This window comes from Mustelus asterias, chromosome X (assembly GCF_964213995.1).
Source record: "Mustelus asterias chromosome X, sMusAst1.hap1.1, whole genome shotgun sequence".
Lineage (NCBI taxonomy): Eukaryota > Metazoa > Chordata > Chondrichthyes > Carcharhiniformes > Triakidae > Mustelus > Mustelus asterias.
The window spans coordinates 247,175-271,659 of NC_135834.1; the positions used below are offsets into that span (position 1 = coordinate 247,175).

At 41.1% G+C, this 24,485-nt stretch overlaps 1 protein-coding gene across 1 annotated transcript in view; it reads right to left on the bottom strand.

The window, feature by feature from the left end:
- Positions 1-24,485, bottom strand: part of LOC144481919 (unconventional myosin-Ib-like) — a 77,642-nt gene that overhangs the window by 26,321 nt on the left and 26,836 nt on the right. Inside the window, exons 8-14 of the mRNA XM_078201086.1 lie at positions 18,703-18,801; positions 17,326-17,429; positions 14,915-15,062; positions 12,919-13,037; positions 2,748-2,834; positions 2,042-2,107; positions 171-275 (exon numbers count right to left, since the gene is read on the bottom strand). Of these exons, the coding sequence (XP_078057212.1) occupies positions 171-275; positions 2,042-2,107; positions 2,748-2,834; positions 12,919-13,037; positions 14,915-15,062; positions 17,326-17,429; positions 18,703-18,801 (728 nt within the window). The remainder of the gene's footprint in view (positions 1-170; positions 276-2,041; positions 2,108-2,747; positions 2,835-12,918; positions 13,038-14,914; positions 15,063-17,325; positions 17,430-18,702; positions 18,802-24,485) is intronic.

Below are 24,485 nucleotides of genomic sequence, written 5' to 3' on the forward strand. Positions count from 1 at the left end.
ACCTAGCTCAGGCACAAAGAGGCGACTTGAAGCATCTGCCTCCTGAACGGGAGAAAGACCCGGTTCAGTCTGTGTGACACATTTACCTACTGAACTGTCAGGACAGCTGGTCTAGTTTAAATAGATAGAGTTATCTAGCTGGATGTAAAGAGGATTGAAGGGCAGCTTACCTCTCGTATATACTCATCCTGCTCCTCTTTCAGTGTCAGTTCAATGAAGATCTGCTGCAGCTTCTCATTGCAGTAGTTTATAACAAACTGCTCAAAACTGTTGTTCTATGAGAAGAAATTTGCTGGTTTGAAAGTGTACATAAACTAATCAAATAGAGAAAAAAAACTTGCATTTCTACAGCACCTCTCACAACCTCAGGTCACATCCCAAACACATTATAGCCAATTGAATATTTTAAGTGTGTTGCTTGTTGTCAGAAACATTGCTGATTCACGCACAGCCAGTTCCCACAAACAGCAATCTGAGAATGAGGGAACATCTTTTTTATAAGTGATATTGACTGAGGGACAAATATTTGCCCCACATCTCTGGGGATATTTTCCCTGCTTAAAATCACAGAATCCTACAGTGCAGAAGGAGGCTATTCGGCCCATCGAGTCTGCACCGACCACAATCCCACCCAGGCCCTATCCCCGTAACCCCATGTATTTACCCTGCTAATCCCGCTGACACTAAGGTGCAATTTAGCATGGCCAATCCCCCTAACCAACACATCTTTGACACTAAGGGGCAATTTAGCATGATCAATCCACCTAAACTACAGATGTTTGGACACTAAGGTGCAATCTGGCATGGCCAATCCACATAACCTGCACATCTTTGGACTGTGGGAGGAAACCGGAGCACCCGGAGGAAACCCACACAGACACGAGGAGAACATGCAGACTCTGCACAGACAGTCACCTGAGGCCGGAATCAAACCCGGGACCCTGGTGCTGTGAGGCAGCAGTGCTAATGCACTGTTCTACCTTTCTTCCAATAATGGCCGTGGAATCTATTATGAACAGCTGAGAGGGCAATCAGGGCCTTGGTTTAATGACTCATTTGAAAGGCTGTACCTCACAACCGTGCAGCACTCCTTCAGCACTGCACTGGAAGTGTCAACCTCGATTTTTGTGCTGGTCCTTCCAGTGGGAATTGAACCCAGAATCTTTTGACTTGGGGATGAGAGTGCTGTCAGACTTATGAGTAAGGGAGGCACCAAACAGCAGTTCCCTGAAAACATGAGGTGAGAATGAAAATAAACAATTAATGGCTTTCTCACACTTTAAGAAGTTTAACAACACCAGGTTAAAGTTCTTGGGTTTATTTGGTAGCAAACGCCACACAAGCTTTTGGAGCCTTAAGCCCCTTCTTCAGGTGAGTGCCACCTGAAGAATTATTCACCTGAAGAAGGGGCTTAAGGCTCCGAAAGCTAGTGGCTTTTGCGACCAAATAAACCTGTTGGACTTTAACCTGGTGTTGTGAGACTTCTTACTGTGTTTACCCTAGTCCAACGCCGGCATCTCCACATCATTTCTCACACCTCCCAAACAATTTACATTGCCACTAACTGACAGATGCTTATTCTCTGCCCCCGCTCAGTGGTGAAGAAAATCAAATGAACAAAAACAGAATAAAAAGCAGTCAATGTATATACGCTAAGAGCAAATGAACACCACTCCATCCAGAACTTCTATAGCTGAAATAAATCAACATAAACTTTTAGATATTTCAGACGGTCAATCTCTAGAAACAGAAGTAAAATCCATTCAAAGTATTGATATTGGACCAACTCAAATAAACGCGGGGAAAATGTGTCTTTTTTTCCAATAATTTCTCCAGAAGGTGCTGACCTTTGCTGGGGATCCTAACATTATTGTGTCTTGCCCAAGTGAGCCAGTTTCTGTGCTGTAAATACTGTGGAATATTTGCTGTTATCAGCTTAGTTCTCATGAGTAACATTGTAATACTGGATTGCCAGGTCATTATGTATTGCTGTCTTGCTCTGGGATAGTTTCTTACAGGAATAATTGTAATGCAAACTTACCTCCAAAATCTCAAATCCATATATATCCAGCACTCCCATCACCTTCCTCTGCATCTTGCCTTGAACCTTTAATGGAAATCATTCTAATTAAACTAGTTTGTCAGAATCTTGTTTGCGAGACATCCTATTAGCCTCTTCTATTCCATTCCAGTGCCTAACTCCCAATCTTCTCCCCTTCTCTCCTGAAGGCATTGTCTCATTCTAGAGCAAGGTTTCCCAGACATCAGCAGCAGTCCAGTACCTGGCAACAAATGGCCATCATTCACATGTGAGCCTAAACAATGAAATGACCAGCTATTTGACTGTGAGAGGCATCACAGCCAACCTAATATTATCCTCAATCGGAGTTTCTGCAGAAATGTGCTTTGCTACAGAGGGGATCACTAGAAACCGATCAGGGTGACTGACCGTTTTCTAACCCGGGGCACTGAGGTAAACTGTTTCATCATAGAACCAGGGAGCTTCCAGTAACACATTGGACTCACCAGAACCAGTTAGGGAGTTCATAATACTCCCCTCATATAACTCCTAATTGTGGATACATTTGACTCAATGTTTCATACTGTATTCCATCTAATCTCACTAGAATATGGCAGTAGCATTGGGTAATTGCAGGGTTCTAATCCAATAGTACAGGAATACTGACATTTGAGCCCCAATTGAGCCCCAATCTAATTCACGCAGAATCTGCACTGTGCCCGGTTACCTGGATACTTTCGTTAATTCGGTTCACCAACCAGGTAAACAAGCGGTCATAAAGGTTTTTTGCCAGAGCATCACGTGCATAGTAACCCTGCCGAAAAAAAAGGACATCTTCATTATTATGTTGTGTGTTATTCATTCTTCCACCCATTCATAATTGAGAACTAGTTCAGTAACTGTGGATACAAGTCAAAATAAAATAACTGTAATAAAAATCCTTAAACTTCTACATGGTTTACAGGGGAGAGGGAATATGCATGGGGTTATAGACATTGGACCTTTCAGCCTGGAACTTAGCTTTGATTCCAACCCAGAGGGTGAAATAAGAGCAGAACCTGCTGAATAAACTCAGCGGGCGGGATTTTACGGCCTCACTCGTCCGCAAACCGTAAAGCCCCGCCCGAGGTCAATGGACCTTTCCATGGTCCGCCCCTTGCCCGTTCTGACTCCCGTGGTGGGCCGGGCGGTACAATTCCAGCCTGCAGGTCTGCAGCAGCTATGGAGAGAGGAATACAGTTAACATTTCGAGTCCATATGACTCTTCTTCAGGACTGAAGAGGGGTACAAATGGAATGGATTATATAGTGGGAGAAGATGGAGCAGAAGATAAGGTCAGCGCTAAATTGGAGCTCAGGAGGGATTGACAAAGATGTAATGGACACAAGACAAAGGGGGTGTTAATGATAGCATTAAGGACTGAAGAAGGTGCTGATAGTGGCATAGTGGTAAGATAGCAGAGTGTGTTAATAGGAGATCAAAGATCAGAGCTCAGTGAAAGCAAAACTAAAGAACAAGTGATTGATGGCCAAATGGGGGAGGGACGGGTGTTTGCAATGAGACAAACCAAGGAAACAAAAAACAAAGCGGGGTCAAAATGGAGGGGAAAGTTCCCAGTCTAAAGTTGTTGAACTTTGTGTTGAGTCCTGAGGGTTGTAAGGTGCCTGGAAGACGAAGTGTGTTGTTCTGTCAGTTTGCACTGGGCTTCACTGCAGTATTGCAGCTCCAGTGAATACTCCCTGAGATCCATTATTCTCTGTATAACACACTCTCAGATATCCATTACTCTCTGAATATCTCACTCCCAGATATCCATTACTCTCTGTATAACTCACTCCCAGATATCCGTTACTCTCTGTATAACACACTCTCAGATATCCATTACTCTCTGAATAGCTCACTCCCAGATATCCATTACTCTCTGTATAACTCACTCCCAGATATCCGTTACTCTCTGTATAACACACTCTCAGATATCCATTACTCTCTGTATAACTCACTCCCAGATATCCATTACTCTCTGTATAACTCACTCCCAGATATCCATTACTCTTTGTATAACTCACTCCCAGATATCCATTACTCTTTGTATAACTCACTCCCAGATATCCATTATTCTGTATATCTCACTCCAAGATATCCATTACTCTCTGTATAACTCACTCCCAGATATCCATTACTCTTTGTATAACTCACTCCCAGATATCCATTATTCTGTATATCTCACTCCAAGATATCCATTACTCTCTGTATAACTCACTCCCAAATATCCATCACTCTCTGTATAACTCACTCCCAAATATCCATTACTCTCTGAATAACTCACTCCCAGATATCCATTACTCTTTGTATAACTCACTCCCAGATATCCATTATTCTGTATAACTCACTCCCTGATATCCATTACTCTCTGTATAACTCACTCCCAGATATCCATTACTCTCTGTATAACTCACTCCCAAATATCCATTACTCTCTGTATAACTCACTCCCAGATATCCATTATTCTGTATATCTCACTCCAAGATATCCATTACTCTCTGTATAACTCACTCCCAAATATCCATTACTCTCTGAATAACTCACTCCCAGATATCCATTACTCTTTGTATAACTCACTCCCAGATATCCATTATTCTGTATAACTCACTCCCAAATATCCATTACTCGCTGAATAACTCACTCCCAGATATCCGTTACTCTCTGTATAACTCACTCCCAGATATCCATTATTCTGTATAACTCACTCCCAGATATCCATTACTCTCTGTATAACTCACTCCCAAATATCCATTATTCTCTGTATAACTCACTCCCAAATATCCATTACTCTCTGTATAACTCACTCCAAGATATCCATTATTCTCTGTATAACTCACTCCCAAATATCCATTATTCTCTGTATAACTCACTCCCAAATATCCATTATTCTCTGTATAACTCACTCCCAAATATCCATTATTCTCTGTATAACTCACTCCCAAATATCCATTACTCTCTGTAGAACTCACTCCAAGATATCCATTATTCTCTGTATAACTCACTCCCAAATATCCATTATTCTCTGTATAACTCACTCCCAAATATCCATTATTCTCTGTATAACTCACTCCCAAATATCCATTACTCTCTGTATAAATCACTCCCAAATATCCATTATTCTCTGTATAACTCACTCCAAGATATCCATTACTCTCTGTATAACTCACTCCCAGATATCCATTATTCTCTGTATAACTCACTCCAAGATATCCATTACTCTCTGTATAACTCACTCTCAGATATCCATTACTCTCTGTATAACTCACTCCCAGATATCCATTATTCTCTGTATAACTCACTCCAAGATATCCATTACTCTCTGTATAACTCACTCCCAGATATCCATTACTCTCTGTATAACTCACTCCCAAATATCCATTATTCTCTGTATAACTCACTCCCAAATATCCATTATTCTCTGTATAACTCACTCCCAAATATCCATTACTCTCTGTATAACTCACTCCAAGATATCCATTATTCTCTGTATAACTCACTCCCAAATATCCATTATTCTCTGTATAACTCACTCCCAAATATCCATTATTCTCTGTATAACTCACTCCCAAATATCCATTACTCTCTGTATAACTCACTCCCAAATATCCATTATTCTCTGTATAACTCACTCCAAGATATCCATTACTCTCTGTATAACTCACTCCCAGATATCCATTATTCTCTGTATAACTCACTCCAAGATATCCATTACTCTCTGTATAACTCACTCTCAGATATCCATTACTCTCTGTATAACTCACTCCCAGATATCCATTATTCTCTGTATAACTCACTCCCAGATATCCATTACTCTCTGTATAACTCACTCCAAGATATCCATTACTCTCTGTATAACTCACTCCCAGATATCCATTACTCTCTGTATAACTCACTCCCAGATATCCATTACTCTCTGTATAACTCACTCCCAGATATCCATTATTCTCTGTATAACTCACTCCAAGATATCCATTACTCTCTGTATAACTCACTCCCAGATATCCATTATTCTCTGTATAACTCACTCCCAAATATCCATTATTCTCTGTATAACTCACTCCAAGATATCCATTACTCACCGTATAACTCACTCCCAAATATCCATTACTCTCTGTATAACTCACTCCCAAATATCCATTACTCTTTGTATAACTCACTCCCAAATATCCATTACTCTCTGTATAACTCACTCCCAAATATCCATTACTCTCTGTATAACTCACTCCCAAATATCCATTACTCTCTGTATAACTCACTCCCAAATATCCATTATTCTCTGTATAACTCACTCCCAAATATCCATTATTCTCTGTATAACTCACTCCAAGATATCCATTACTCTCTGTATAACTCACTCCCAAATATCCATTATTCTCTGTATAACTCACTCCCAAATATCCATTACTCTCTGTATAACTCACTCCCAGATATCCATTACTCTCTGTATAACTCACTCCAAGATATCCATTACTCTCCGTATAACTCACTCTCAGATATCCATTACTCTCTGAATAGCTCACTCTCAGATATCCATTACTCTCTGTATAACTCACTCTCAGATATCCGTTACTCTCTGTATAACTCACTCCCAGATATCCATTACTCTCTGTATAACTCACTCTCAGATATCCATTACTCTCTGTATAACTCACTCCCAGATATCCATTACTCTCTGTATAACTCACTCTCAGATATCCGTTACTCTCTGTATAACTCACTCTCAGATATCCACTACTCTCTGTATAACTCACTCTCAGATATCCATTACTCTCTGTATAACTCACTCCCAAATATCCATTATTCTCTGTATAACTCACTCTCAGATATCCATTACTCTCTGTATAACTCACTCCCAAATATCCATTACTCTCTGTATAACTCACTCCCAAATATCCATTACTCTCTGTATAACTCACTCCCAAATATCCATTATTCTCTGTATAACTCACTCCCAAATATCCATTACTCTCTGTATAACTCACTCCCAGATATCCATTACTCTTTGTATAACTCACTCCCAGATATCCATTATTCTGTATAACTCACTCCCTGATATCCATTACTCTCTGTATAACTCACTCCCAGATATCCATTACTCTCTGTATAACTCACTCCCAAATATCCATTACTCTCTGTATAACTCACTCCCAGATATCCATTATTCTGTATATCTCACTCCAAGATATCCATTACTCTCTGTATAACTCACTCCCAAATATCCATTACTCTCTGAATAACTCACTCCCAGATATCCATTACTCTTTGTATAACTCACTCCAAGATATCCATTATTCTCTGTATAACTCACTCCCAAATATCCATTATTCTCTGTATAACTCACTCCCAAATATCCATTATTCTCTGTATAACTCACTCCCAAATATCCATTATTCTCTGTATAACTCACTCCCAAATATCCATTACTCTCTGTATAAATCACTCCCAAATATCCATTATTCTCTGTATAACTCACTCCAAGATATCCATTACTCTCTGTATAACTCACTCCCAGATATCCATTATTCTCTGTATAACTCACTCCAAGATATCCATTACTCTCTGTATAACTCACTCTCAGATATCCATTACTCTCTGTATAACTCACTCCCAGATATCCATTATTCTCTGTATAACTCACTCCAAGATATCCATTACTCTCTGTATAACTCACTCCCAGATATCCATTACTCTCTGTATAACTCACTCCCAAATATCCATTATTCTCTGTATAACTCACTCCCAAATATCCATTATTCTCTGTATAACTCACTCCCAAATATCCATTACTCTCTGTATAACTCACTCCAAGATATCCATTATTCTCTGTATAACTCACTCCCAAATATCCATTATTCTCTGTATAACTCACTCCCAAATATCCATTATTCTCTGTATAACTCACTCCCAAATATCCATTACTCTCTGTATAACTCACTCCCAAATATCCATTATTCTCTGTATAACTCACTCCAAGATATCCATTACTCTCTGTATAACTCACTCCCAGATATCCATTATTCTCTGTATAACTCACTCCAAGATATCCATTACTCTCTGTATAACTCACTCTCAGATATCCATTACTCTCTGTATAACTCACTCCCAGATATCCATTATTCTCTGTATAACTCACTCCCAGATATCCATTACTCTCTGTATAACTCACTCCAAGATATCCATTACTCTCTGTATAACTCACTCCCAGATATCCATTACTCTCTGTATAACTCACTCCCAGATATCCATTACTCTCTGTATAACTCACTCCCAGATATCCATTATTCTCTGTATAACTCACTCCAAGATATCCATTACTCTCTGTATAACTCACTCCCAGATATCCATTATTCTCTGTATAACTCACTCCCAAATATCCATTATTCTCTGTATAACTCACTCCAAGATATCCATTACTCACCGTATAACTCACTCCCAAATATCCATTACTCTCTGTATAACTCACTCCCAAATATCCATTACTCTTTGTATAACTCACTCCCAAATATCCATTACTCTCTGTATAACTCACTCCCAAATATCCATTACTCTCTGTATAACTCACTCCCAAATATCCATTACTCTCTGTATAACTCACTCCCAAATATCCATTATTCTCTGTATAACTCACTCCCAAATATCCATTATTCTCTGTATAACTCACTCCAAGATATCCATTACTCTCTGTATAACTCACTCCCAAATATCCATTATTCTCTGTATAACTCACTCCCAAATATCCATTACTCTCTGTATAACTCACTCCCAGATATCCATTACTCTCTGTATAACTCACTCCAAGATATCCATTACTCTCCGTATAACTCACTCTCAGATATCCATTACTCTCTGAATAGCTCACTCTCAGATATCCATTACTCTCTGTATAACTCACTCTCAGATATCCGTTACTCTCTGTATAACTCACTCCCAGATATCCATTACTCTCTGTATAACTCACTCTCAGATATCCATTACTCTCTGTATAACTCACTCCCAGATATCCATTACTCTCTGTATAACTCACTCTCAGATATCCGTTACTCTCTGTATAACTCACTCTCAGATATCCACTACTCTCTGTATAACTCACTCTCAGATATCCATTACTCTCTGTATAACTCACTCCCAAATATCCATTATTCTCTGTATAACTCACTCTCAGATATCCATTACTCTCTGTATAACTCACTCCCAAATATCCATTACTCTCTGTATAACTCACTCCCAAATATCCATTACTCTCTGTATAACTCACTCCCAAATATCCATTATTCTCTGTATAACTCACTCCCAAATATCCATTACTCTCTGTATAACTCACTCCCAGATATCCATTACTCTTTGTATAACTCACTCCCAGATATCCATTATTCTGTATAACTCACTCCCTGATATCCATTACTCTCTGTATAACTCACTCCCAGATATCCATTACTCTCTGTATAACTCACTCCCAAATATCCATTACTCTCTGTATAACTCACTCCCAGATATCCATTATTCTGTATATCTCACTCCAAGATATCCATTACTCTCTGTATAACTCACTCCCAAATATCCATTACTCTCTGAATAACTCACTCCCAGATATCCATTACTCTTTGTATAACTCACTCCCAGATATCCATTATTCTGTATAACTCACTCCCAAATATCCATTACTCGCTGAATAACTCACTCCCAGATATCCGTTACTCTCTGTATAACTCACTCCCAGATATCCATTATTCTGTATAACTCACTCCCAGATATCCATTACTCTCTGTATAACTCACTCCCAAATATCCATTATTCTCTGTATAACTCACTCCCAAATATCCATTACTCTCTGTATAACTCACTCCAAGATATCCATTATTCTCTGTATAACTCACTCCCAAATATCCATTATTCTCTGTATAACTCACTCCCAAATATCCATTATTCTCTGTATAACTCACTCCCAAATATCCATTATTCTCTGTATAACTCACTCCCAAATATCCATTACTCTCTGTAGAACTCACTCCAAGATATCCATTATTCTCTGTATAACTCACTCCCAAATATCCATTATTCTCTGTATAACTCACTCCCAAATATCCATTATTCTCTGTATAACTCACTCCCAAATATCCATTACTCTCTGTATAAATCACTCCCAAATATCCATTATTCTCTGTATAACTCACTCCAAGATATCCATTACTCTCTGTATAACTCACTCCCAGATATCCATTATTCTCTGTATAACTCACTCCAAGATATCCATTACTCTCTGTATAACTCACTCTCAGATATCCATTACTCTCTGTATAACTCACTCCCAGATATCCATTATTCTCTGTATAACTCACTCCAAGATATCCATTACTCTCTGTATAACTCACTCCCAGATATCCATTACTCTCTGTATAACTCACTCCCAGATATCCATTATTCTCTGTATAACTCACTCCCAAATATCCATTATTCTCTGTATAACTCACTCCAAGATATCCATTACTCACCGTATAACTCACTCCCAAATATCCATTACTCTCTGTATAACTCACTCCCAAATATCCATTACTCTTTGTATAACTCACTCCCAAATATCCATTACTCTCTGTATAACTCACTCCCAAATATCCATTACTCTCTGTACAACTCACTCCCAAATATCCATTACTCTCTGTATAACTCACTCCCAAATATCCATTATTCTCTGTATAACTCACTCCCAAATATCCATTATTCTCTGTATAACTCACTCCAAGATATCCATTACTCTCTGTATAACTCACTCCCAAATATCCATTATTCTCTGTATAACTCACTCCCAAATATCCATTACTCTCTGTATAACTCACTCCCAGATATCCATTACTCTCTGTATAACTCACTCCAAGATATCCATTACTCTCCGTATAACTCACTCTCAGATATCCATTACTCTCTGAATAGCTCACTCTCAGATATCCATTACTCTCTGTATAACTCACTCTCAGATATCCGTTACTCTCTGTATAACTCACTCCCAGATATCCATTACTCTCTGTATAACTCACTCTCAGATATCCATTACTCTCTGTATAACTCACTCCCAGATATCCATTACTCTCTGTATAACTCACTCTCAGATATCCGTTACTCTCTGTATAACTCACTCTCAGATATCCACTACTCTCTGTATAACTCACTCTCAGATATCCATTACTCTCTGTATAACTCACTCCCAAATATCCATTATTCTCTGTATAACTCACTCCCAAATATCCATTATTCTCTGTATAACTCACTCCCAAATATCCATTATTCTCTGTATAACTCACTCCCAAATATCCATTACTCTCTGTATAACTCACTCCAAGATATCCATTATTCTCTGTATAACTCACTCCCAAATATCCATTATTCTCTGTATAACTCACTCCCAAATATCCATTATTCTCTGTATAACTCACTCCCAAATATCCATTACTCTCTGTATAACTCACTCCCAAATATCCATTATTCTCTGTATAACTCACTCCAAGATATCCATTACTCTCTGTATAACTCACTCCCAGATATCCATTATTCTCTGTATAACTCACTCCAAGATATCCATTACTCTCTGTATAACTCACTCTCAGATATCCATTACTCTCTGTATAACTCACTCCCAGATATCCATTATTCTCTGTATAACTCACTCCCAGATATCCATTACTCTCTGTATAACTCACTCCAAGATATCCATTACTCTCTGTATAACTCACTCCCAGATATCCATTACTCTCTGTATAACTCACTCCCAGATATCCATTACTCTCTGTATAACTCACTCCCAGATATCCATTATTCTCTGTATAACTCACTCCAAGATATCCATTACTCTCTGTATAACTCACTCCCAGATATCCATTATTCTCTGTATAACTCACTCCCAAATATCCATTATTCTCTGTATAACTCACTCCAAGATATCCATTACTCACCGTATAACTCACTCCCAAATATCCATTACTCTCTGTATAACTCACTCCCAAATATCCATTACTCTTTGTATAACTCACTCCCAAATATCCATTACTCTCTGTATAACTCACTCCCAAATATCCATTACTCTCTGTATAACTCACTCCCAAATATCCATTACTCTCTGTATAACTCACTCCCAAATATCCATTATTCTCTGTATAACTCACTCCCAAATATCCATTATTCTCTGTATAACTCACTCCAAGATATCCATTACTTTCTGTATAACTCACTCCCAAATATCCATTATTCTCTGTATAACTCACTCCCAAATATCCATTACTCTCTGTATAACTCACTCCCAGATATCCATTACTCTCTGTATAACTCACTCCAAGATATCCATTACTCTCCGTATAACTCACTCTCAGATATCCATTACTCTCTGAATAGCTCACTCTCAGATATCCATTACTCTCTGTATAACTCACTCTCAGATATCCGTTACTCTCTGTATAACTCACTCCCAGATATCCATTACTCTCTGTATAACTCACTCTCTGATATCCATTACTCTCTGTATAACTCACTCCCAGATATCCATTACTCTCTGTATAACTCACTCTCAGATATCCGTTACTCTCTGTATAACTCACTCCCAGATATCCGTTACTCTCTGTATAACTCACTCTCAGATATCCATTACTCTCTGTATAACTCACTCCCAGATATCCATTACTCTCTGTATAACTCACTCCCAGATATCCATTATTCTGTATATCTCACTCCCAGATATCCATTACTCTCTGTATAACTCACTCCCAGATATCCATTATTCTGTATATCTCACTCTCAGATATCCATTACTCTCCGTATAACTCACTTCCAAGTAACCATCACTCTCAAGATTTCTTTTAAACACAATATTTTACCTGAGCAACAGTTAATGTTGTTGTCACTTTATCCCCCTTGGCTTCCACAGTGCGATAGCAGAGTGCTCGCTCAAAAACGGACTTCTTAAGGTCAATCAAACTGCAGACTTCATCCAGCACTGTGGACAAAAACAGACACACACACTTTATAGCCCAATGTTCTAACTCACAGAATGCAAGAAGCATGCATATATCTTAGCTGAGAATCCCTGTTTGTGTCAGTGTATGTACAGCTTTAGCATAAGTAATTGTAGTGGAGATATCACTGTCATTCTTCTCCCAGCTGCCAGATTAATAGGCCAAGCAATTTTCTACCTGCCCTCATGAATAGGGAGAAGCTGGGTGGGGGAAGAGCAAAAACAGATTGAAAGATAAGCTTTAAGCTATTTACTAAGGAACAACAGATACAACAGTTAGACTGCCCTGAGTCAATCTGTACTGCTGCCTGCCAGAGATTAAGTTTAAAGTTTATTTATTAGTGTCACAAGTAGGCTTACATTCACACTGCAATGAAGTTACTGTGAAAATCCCCTAGTCGCCACACTCCAGCACCTGTTTGGGTAACACTGAGGGAGAATTTAGCATGGCCAATCCACCCTAACCAGCATGTCTTTCGGACTGTGGGAGGAAACCGGAGCACCTGGAGGAAACCCACGCAGACACGGGGAGAACATGCAGACTCCGCACAGACAATGACCCAAGCCGGGAATCGATGCCGTGAGGCAGCAGTGCTAACCACTGTGCCACCGTGCCGCCCATTGGCCGCAATGGTCGAAAGGAGGCCATTCGGACCATCGAGTCTGCACCGACTCTCTGAAAGAGCATCTTACCCAGCACTATCCCACAGCACTATTCAAAGAAGTGCACTCACCTGATGAAGGAGCAGCGCTCTGAAAGTTTGTGATTCCAAATAAACCTATTGGACTTTAACCTGGTGTTGTGAGACTACTTACTGTGGCCACCCCAGTCCAACGCCGGCATCTCCACATCATATTCAAAGAAGAGCAAGGGTGTCTCATCTGGTCAATATTTATCCCTCATCCAACAGAACTGCTGTAAGATTATTACTGCTCATCTGTACTCTCCCATCAGCATGACCAAGTTCCTTTAACCTTATTGTACTTGCCTGAGTTCCACCAGGTGAAGTAGCAATACACAGACATAGTGCCATGTCCTTAGGAATACAGGAACAGGAGAAGGCCATTCAGCCCCTCAAACTTGCTCCCACCAGTCATGGCTGATCTGTACCTTATTTAGCTCCATTTACCTATCTTGATTCCATATCCCTTAATACCTCTAACCCAACAAAAATCTCTCAATCTTAATTTTGATATTTTTAATTGACCCCTCCCCGCCACACCTTTTGTTGGGAGAGTTCCAGATTTGCACTCCCCTTTGTGTGAGGAAGTGCTTCCTGACATCACCCCCTGAACAGCCTGGCTCCAATTTTAAGGCTCTACCCACTTGTTTGGGACTTCCCCCTACAAGAATAGTTTCTCTGTCTGGTCTCTCAAATCCCTTCATCATCCAAAACATCTCGATCAGATCACCTATTATTATGTTCAAGAGAATACAAATTTATGCAACCTGTCCTCGTAATTTAACCCTTTTAGCCTCAGGATCATTCCAGGTGAATCTGTGCTGCACCCTCTCCAAGGGCAATATTTGCTGCCTAAGATATTGCACCCAGATCTGAATACAGTTAGTCTAAAGATGTGCGGGTTAGGTTGATTGGTCATGCTAAAATTGACTATTAGTGTCAGGGGGATTAGCGGGGTAAATAAGTGGGATGAGGTCTAACCAGAGCTTAATGTAGCTATAATACAATATCCACCCCTTTATATTTCAGTTCCCTTAAGATAAGTTTAACAAAGTTTAAGCCTTTTAAATCCTTTTTGAACCTGTCCACTAATTTTTAGTGATTTCTGTACACAGATCCCTAAATCTTTTTGCTCATCCACAGTTCATAGTTTCTTGCCTCTTAGAAAATGCTTACCTTTGGTATCGTCAATGTAGCACTGTTCCATCCCAGTCGTCGGAGATTCTGACTTCAGTGTGATGTTGCCAAGTTTAAGTACGACTGCAACAGTCTCCATGATGTAATCCACTTCAGTCTTACTGAATCCAATGACCTCCATGGCGGTCTGTAATACAATGAATCAGGCAACCAATGCAGTAATTGTGGAAGATCTCCTCTCTTTAGCTCTGGTAAACTACTTGCTCCAATAGCATGACCCAAAAGTAGCTTGATGTCAGGGTGCAGTAGAAATGCTGTGAATTTGACACCACTGGTTGTTCAGAGTGCAGAAAGACTTGGAGGAGTTGCACCAAATACCAACAGGTAAGTAAAAGTCACCCCATGGCCTGTTGCAGGATTCAGCAATCCTGCTTCAGGCTAACTCCATGTACAGAATGACAGTGCATCAGACCACCAATTGTTATTGATTTTTTTAATGGTCAAAAAGTACATTCACACATACATACAGTATGAAAGTGTACAATCATCCGTATATTGAAGGGTACATTCATGTGTATATTTATAGTGCCATTTTACAATTTAGAAGTGCAATCATACAGATTGAAAGCAGAAAGAATTTGCATTTAAATTGCGCCTTTCACATCCGCAGCACATCCCAAAGCATTTCTCAGCCAATTGGGTCATTTTTAAGGACATCCGCTGTTATGTAGGGAAAAGGCAGGAGTCAATTTGCGCACAGCAAGGTAACAGAAACAGCAAAACATAAATGGATGATCTGTTTCTGTAATGTTATTTGAGGGGTAAGCATTGGCCAGGACACCAGAACCTCCCTGCTCTCCTTCCAATCGTGGCCATGGGATCTCTTATACCTACCTGAGAGGACAGACAACACTTTAACATCTCATCCAAAAGACACACCTCCAACAGTGCAGCACTCCCTTGGCATTGCACTGGGTGTGTTAGCCTGGATATGTGCTCGAGGCTCTAGAATGAGATTTGAACTCACAATCTTCTGACTCAGGGATGAGAGTGCTACCCCCGAGCCATGGCTGATGCTCAATTATGAATCTATTCCATATTTAAGTGTACATTCAATTGTATGATGTTTGCAAGGTGAGTGCATTGAGACATTCAGGTTTCTCAGTATGACAGTGCTTGCGCTGGATCAAGCAGTTTATGCAGCTTGTTTGTCCTCGGTCGCTTTAGGCCAGTAATTTATGTTACTATAGAGAGGTGTGATGCAGGTTCATGCCCTCAAAGCTCCATGTTGCTGGGATGCCGTCTTCAGCCATGCTACCCTGGGAGGTTCTGAATGGAAATGAGGTTAGAGAATGGAAAAGGCTGAGGAAGAGTCACCATGAGGCAGCCGTCCTGGGAACACATCACCCACCCTGCTCACTCAAGCTCATTCAGTGTGTGACAAGCAGGGTCAGTAACTTGACAAAGGAAAATGTACATGGAGGGAAAAAAACCCTGCCTTTCAATTTTTGCATATAAGGAACATAGAACAACAGCGTCCAAGGCAGAATTTCAGAACTAAGAGAAGTATTGTATGAAATTCTGCTTTGGTATTTCATGCAGGGTATTAGGAATGATAGGGTGCAGTCCAGAAGCACTTGTTTTGCGGCATAAAAAACTGGCCTGGGCCAGTGCTTGTAGTTCTAGTCTGCTGATATTCACCGGATTCCATTGCTACCTTGAGCAAATTCTACATGCACAAGAGTCTGGAATCAAAAAGCATCCAGTGTAAACTCCACAAACATCTAGACACCTACGTACATCCCAGACATCTCACGTCTCCTGTATACACCCCAAATCTCAAATCTCCTGTATACACCCCAAACTGTCTGGACACCCTGTCTACAATTGGATAAACACAGTAAGAAGTCTCACAACACCAGGTTAAAGTCCAACAGGTTTATTTGGTAGCAAAAGCCACTAGCTTTCGGAACACTGCTCCTTTGTCAGGTGAGTGGGAGTTCTGTTCACAAATAGGGCATATAAAGACACAAACTCAATTTAGAGTTTGTGTCTTTATATGCCCTGTTTGTTGACAGAACTCCCACTCACCTGACAAAGGAGTAGCGCTCCGAAAGCTAGTGGCTTTTGCTACCAAATAAACCTGTTGGACTTTAACCTGGTGTTGTGAGACTTCTTACTGTGTTTACCCCAGTCCAATGCCGGCATCTCCACATCATGGCTACAATTGGATACCCCAGGGGTATATCAAATTCATTCCAGGAAACAAGATGCCATTTTTGCTTTAGCCAGTTGGAAGGCAACATTTACCTACTTGCTTTCCATATTTATTTTGGAGGTTTGTAGTATTTTTGGGAAGTAAGTTTTGCCTAAAATTGCATTTTCTTGATACTCTGCAGGAACAACGCTACTTGAAGTTATCACATCATTTCTAAACACAAGTCACTTACTTTAATTGTGTTGAAATTGGTGGCATCATTGACTCCATTCAATGTTGTTGTGTCCATGTTCAGATAAGTGTAATGATTGCAGTCCTGTCGCACCTTAAGATGCTCTGTGGAAGAGAGACATAGCGAATGATTCCTGTGACCATTTCTGCTGAGCACTCAACATTATTTGAACTGTTGAATTTTAAAATGTGGAAATATGGAGCAGAACAACGTATTGAAGCTGCAATGCCTTATACAATGGAGTGCGAAAAGTCAGGTTGTTCAGGCTTATTATTCCCTACTGAGTGTGTTTCCACTCTTAACTGTACAGACATGGAGCCACTCAGCAAAGCCAATACTGTCCAAAGAATGAGGGGGAAAATCAGCAATAACTCATTCTCTTTTATATACTAAATCTTGGGATGTGGGTGTCACTGGAAAGGCCAGCATTTATTGCCCATTCCTAATTGCCCTCGAGAAGATAGTGTGAGTTGCCTTCTTGGACCCGCTGCAGTCCACGTGGTGTAGGTACACCCACAGTGCTGTTAGGAAGGGAGTTCCAGGATTTTGACCCCCAGCGACAGTGAAGGAACAGTGATATATTTCTAAGTCAGAAATGGTGAATTGGAGGGGAACCTCCAGGTGGTGGTGTTCCCATGTTCCTGCTGCCCTTGTCCTTCTAGGTGGTAGAGGTCATGGGTTTGGAAGGTACTGTCAAAGGAGGCCTGTTGAATTCCTGTAGTACATCTTGTAGATAGTACACACTGCTGCCACTATGTATCAGTAGTGAAGGGAGTGAATGTTTCAGGTGATGGATGAGGTGCCAGTCAGGTGGGCTGCTTTGTCCTGGATGGTGTTGGACCTCCTGTGTGTTATTGGAGGCAAGTGGAGAGTATTCCATCCTGACTTGTACCTTGGGGATGGTGGATAGGCTTTCGGGAGGCAGAAGGTGAGTTACTTGATGCAGGATTCCCAGATTGCTGTTGTGGTGACTGACTCACTCTTGATCACAATCCACTGAGTCTTGCTGAAATTGCTCATGTCTCGTTGCACATCAGATGAGGACAGGATGAGTTTGGCTGAGATACCGCCCCACCCTCCCTCCTCCATATTTTAATATCCAAAAGCTTGTAAAGTCCAGGTTCATCATAAAAAAATAGCTTCTGAAATGAGGTACAAGGCAGTGTGAACATCTGTGGCAGCATAATCTCCTGCCACTGCTCGATGTTAGTGTTTCCATAACTGCTTGGGACAGAGATGCCATTTCTCACATCAACAAGGTAAAAAGGGATGCGTGGCAGGCTATCACTGAACTCGGTTGAACAATGCTACACAAAGCTTCAGGTGAGTTGGAGGAACCGGACATGATCATACAATGAAAGCACAAACAACACTCACTGAGCAGATCAGGTGATCCTCCCGCCAACAGCTGGTAGAAGATATGAAAATTCCTCTCCCCTTTCAGACGTTTGACAACACGCGATTTCTCCAGGAGATCTGAAACAACATCCAAACCATCAGAGCTCCAAACAAATCCATATGAAATCCATGTTTGCTTTTACTCAAGTTTTATGTCAAGTTTCTAACAGGATAAAAAGCTCAAATTCATAAGAAAATACGAGAATAAATAGGGTTGTATTTCAACACGAAACAATAAAGGTCACCAGACAGATTGAGATGAGAAATGCATTTGATCCATTTTAGTTCATCTGGCCAGAAAGGCATAGTGCTCTGTATTAACCTTTTCTATATCATCTGCTGCCTTGTATACTTCTAGAAGTCCAATCTCAGTCACAAAGAACAAAGAACAAAGAACAATACAGCACAGGAACAGGCCCTTCGGCCCTCCAAGCCCGCGCCGCTCCCCGGTCCAGGATTGAATCCAGAATCCAGGATCCCCGCCCAATTCTCCAGCCTATCTACATACCAATATCCTATCCACCGAGCTGTCCCTCACAGCTACGATGCTTTGTTCATCACAACCTATTAACTCACCCCCACCCCCCCATTCCAGACCATGTGATCTCCAGGGAGAGGCGAAAACCCAGAGTGAAAACCCCAGGGCCAATATGGGGAAAAAAAATCTGGGAAATTCCTCTCCGACCCCCTGAGGCGATCGAAACGAGTCCAGGAGATCACACTGGCCCTGATCGGAAAATGCTTCCCAACACTATTCATTTCCACTTCCACGAACACCATATGAATTCCCTGCCCCCGAGACAGGTTCCCAACTATCCGCAGTCTCGCTCTGTACTGGCACCAGCAAGATGATCATAGAATGAAGCCTTGAAACGAGAAACAAGGAACAATTAACCCGCGCCGCTCCCTGGTCCAAACTAGACCACTCTTTTGTATCCCTCCATTCCCATTCCGTTCATATAGCTGTCGAGATAAGTCTTAAACGTTCCCAGTGTGTCCGCCTCCACCACCTTGCCCGGCAACACATTCCAGGCCCCCACGACCCTCTGTGTAAAATATGTCCTTCTGATATCTGTGTTAAACCTCCCCCCCTTCACCTTGAACCTATGACCCCTCGTGAACGTCACCACCGACCCGGGGAAAAGCTTCCCACCGTTCACCCTATCTATGCCTTTCATAATTTTATACACCTCTATTAAGTCTCCCCTCATCCTCCGTCTTTCCAAGGAGAACAACCCCAGTTTCCCCAATCTCTCCTCATAACCAAGCCCCTCCATACCTTTTTTCAAGGTTAATAAGCTCATGTTCCTTCATAGCTCAATCCAGAACAGTGTATTGCAGCCTTACAGGGATAGCTTCTCATGAACTTCTCCTCATTGCCTTCCCCAGTGCAATATTTTCCTATCCACTGCTAATCCTAGGTCATCCCCATGAACACACTGACCAGCTCTCTTGCTAATTAATGGTATATTAATATTAATGGAATAATTCGTTCATTGGGAAAATCGATGATAGAAAATAAAGCATCTCACTGTTGTATACATTGTGATGCCATTTTACTTGGGGTTGCTTCAGGTGAGATTGACTAACTGGGGGCAAATATGAAACATCCCCAGGTAAACTAGCAGAAAATTCCAGTTATTCTGCCCAATGATGTGCCTTAAATCCAAACTGGGAATGAAAATCTCCATTGTACAGATGTGGGATTTCACTTTTCTATTCCAGCCATCTTTATGGCCTTTGAGAGTTTATCGATCAGCCCTAAACTGTGGACAATTCTATTTTCTAGATTTTTGCCTGTTAGAAACTGGGATTGACAGAATCTATTTACAACCCTTGCACTCAGCAAAGCGAGGAAATTCTCATCTTGTTGGTCTGAGCTGGATTTGAACCCAGCACTCTGTGTTCCACCACTTTGCCATCCAGTCCCCAGCCTCGGTTGCTGCTGTCAGCTCCAGTAGTCTGAGCAATTGCTGCAATGAAACCACCTCTTTAGCTGCATTCAGACTCACCGAGAATGGGGGGTAGATCTTCCTCTTCGGGGGGTGAGTGCTTGCTGAGACCAAAACCCATGTTATAAATTCAAACACAACCTGCTCATGGTTTTCCATCCATTCATTTTAACATACAGGGTATAGAAAATGGTAAGCAGCTTCCACCCAATTTTGCAATTAAAGCATCTAGTCTGCCAAAGGACTTCCATTGATATAGCTCTTTTCATGACCCCAGGACATCCCAAAATGCTTTACAGCCAATGAGGTACTTTTGAAGAATAGTCACTGTTGTTATGTAGGAAATGCAGCTTCCAATTTGCACACAGGAAACTCTCACAAACAGCAATGTGATAAATGACCAGGTAATCTGTTTCCAAGTTGTCAGTTGCAGGATAACTATTGGCCCCAGAACACCTGAGAGAATGACCCTGCTCTTCTCCTAGCAGTAGCCACAGGACCTTTTTATATCCACAATACTCGGCGGAACAGATGGATCCTCAGTTTATCATTTCTTACACCCTGACCCCGAAGAAGAAAATCTACCCCCATGCCAAAAGCAGTTTATAAAAGTGATGAGGAAAGTTTGTGTTATTTTTGGATATGTTGCAGACTTGCTCCTGTGGCCATTGGATCACAGGCTCTAATGGATTTTTGGTAGAACATTAATAAAGCAATTGGCAGTCAGGCCAGTGTCCCTGCAAGAAGGCTTGTAATCATCCTATCTCATTACTGCCTGCATTTACTCAGTAACTGTTTTAAAATCAGTCAGCATTGTGTTATCTGATGTCGGCCTTCATGAGTTTATGAATCTTTAATGACCATGAGGAATAGATTAGCAATTGTTTGCTGCCTGCTTCACTCAGGTTTTCTTAAAAGCAAAGTGCTACACAAAGTAGGACAATGAGGAGTTATTTCAAAGATCAAAAACATTGTATTCAATCTTTATTCCACCATTTGCTGTGCGTAAATCAGCTGCTGCACTTCCTACATTGCAACAGTGACCACAGTGCAAAAGTAGGCTGCTCCTTATTATATAGAATCCCGACAGTGCAGGAGGCCATTCGGCCCATCAAGTCATCACTGACCATATATATATATATATTATATATAAACATATATTTATATTAGATAAATAAGAGTACATTCCTCTCAAGGCACAAATATCTACTTCATGATGTGGTTTTGGAGATTCCTATCTTTGCTGGCCAGTAGCTACCTGCAGCACGTATAAACGGCCATTAGTGATACGAATAATGTGCAAGTGTTGGATGCAAATGCTCCTATTTCAGTTTTCAGATTGTTGGCCTGCAAAGATCTTTCCTTGGCATCAGAGAGGCCCTGTGACCAGAACTTTAAAGTCAAGATCACTTGGGCAGGTTGAATTCAAATTTTAGCAACTGAAACATATTGAAGTCACTGGAAGCAATAGAAATTGGGCAGCCGAACATAAGCCTCACAATCTCTTTGAACATCTAGAGCAGATAGAGGAGGAATGTAGGACAAAGAATTGATATGGTCCCTACATGTAGCAACACCTTATATCTGTCCATGAAAGTTTTAACTACTCGGTGTGTGTTTTTTTAGCAAAATCATAGACAATTAAAAACATATCAGAAATATCAATCTCAGGAGAACTTCTAAACACATTACAACACTTCAAAAGTGCTTCATTACTGTAATGTGGTTGGGATATCCTGAGGACTGGATAAACAGAAGGCTTTCTTTTTATGGGGACCCATGAAGACTCTATAACCAGGGATATTAAGCTGCCAATTTTGCCCCTCCTTTAAGCCAGGTTTCTGATATGGCAATGACATTGTGCTGCCATGTGTCTATCTGTGCTCTAAACTCATCTACCTTGTAATCCTTCTTGCATTGAAGTATAAACAGTTTAATCCTGTCAATTTCCCTTGCTGGACACTTTTTAAACTTTGCTTCTCCTGTAGTTCCAAGTCTATCACTACATCTTCTACATCACTAGCTAATGTTCTACATCCATTTTCCTGATCTGAATCCGACCTATCTGACCCTGCTCCTGGGATCCCATCCGCTTGCCACACTAGTTTAAATACTCCCCAACAGAACTAGCAAAAGCCCCCACAAGGACATTGTTCCCAGCTCTGCCTGAATGCAGCCTGTCCAGTTTGTACAACTCCCACCTTGCTCAGAATCAGTCCCAATGCCTCAAGAATCTGAATCCCTCCCAGCTACACCATCTCTCCAGCCACAAGTTCATTTTGTCTGTCCTCTTATTCCTGCTCACGCTAGCACGTGGACCAAAGAGTAATCCTGAGATTACTACATTTGAGGTCCTGCATTTTAATTTACCTCCTAACTTCCTGTACTCAGCTTGTAGGTCCTCATCCCTTAGTTTATCTATGTTGTTGGTACCAGTGTGTACCCTGACCACTGGCTGTTCACCTTCCCTCCCTAGAATGCCCTGCAGCTGCTGCATGACATCACTGATCCTGGCACCAGGTAGGCAACATACCATCCTTGATTCACATTTGCGGCCACAGAAGTGTCTGTCTGTGCCCCTAACTATTGAATCCCTATCACTATAGCCCTGCCACTCATTTTCCTCCTGCCCCTCTGAGTATCAGAGCCACCCATGGTGCTGTGAATTTGGCTGCTGCTGCTTTCCCCTGAGAGGCCACTCCCCAACAGTATCCAAAACAGTATATCTGTTTGAGTGGGGGATGGCCACAGGAGACTCCTGCACTACCTTCCTGAATCTTTGAATGTCCCAGATGGTCACCCATTCCCTTTCTGCCTGTGTAATCCTCACCTGCGGTGTGACCACCTCACTAAACGTGCTATGCATGACTCGTTCAGCATCTCGGATGCTCCACAGTGAGTCCACCCGCAGCTCCAGCTCCGAAATCCAGTCAGCTGCAAGCTGCATTTTGACACATCTCCTGCACACATGGTCACCTTCAGCATCCCTCATTTCCCACATTGTGAAGGAGGAGCATATCACCAGTCTGAGGTCTCCTGCCATGACATCCTTCTCGATTAAGCTAGTTACTCGCTTAAAAAAAAATTACGTTAGCTAAGAGCCTTATTTACATTAACTTGGAACCTTGTTTCTTATCAAACACTTCTATTATAATTGTGCAGTACTATTATATACTCCTTTTTTCAGTCCCTACCTCAATATTAAGCAATTAATTACTTTAATAGATTGAAAATACTCACCAGGACTTACTCACCAATCAACTATTTTGGTTGAACAAAGAAAATTACAGCACAGGAACAGGTCCTTCGGCCCTCCAAGCCTGCACCAACCATGCTGCCTTCTGTCTGAACTAAAACCCCTACCCTTCCGGGGACCATATCCCTCTATTCCCATCCTATTCATCTATTTGTCCAGACACCCCTCAAAAGTCACTATCGTATCTGCTTCCATGACCACCCCGGTCCCACGTCACTTTCTAAACTCCACTCCCAGAAGAGTGCCCCTTGCAGATTCAGTACTCTCCAATGCTGGAGGGTAAGTGAAGGTCCCAAGCCTCACACTCCCTTTATCCTCCACTCCCAGAAGAATGTCCCTCGCAGGCCTGGTGCTCTCCACTCCCTGATGGTAATTTCCTCTTCCCTTACTGAGAAATCATTCCACCCCGCCACCACACCAGAAGAGTAATGTTATGAAAAGATTGAGATGGGAGACGGACTTTTTGGTAAATTGTAGAAACGTAGCCTTCAGCATTTGAATCAAACTCAAGTGTCTGCAGGATTGAAATCTGCATTTTCAGGAACTTCAAGGTG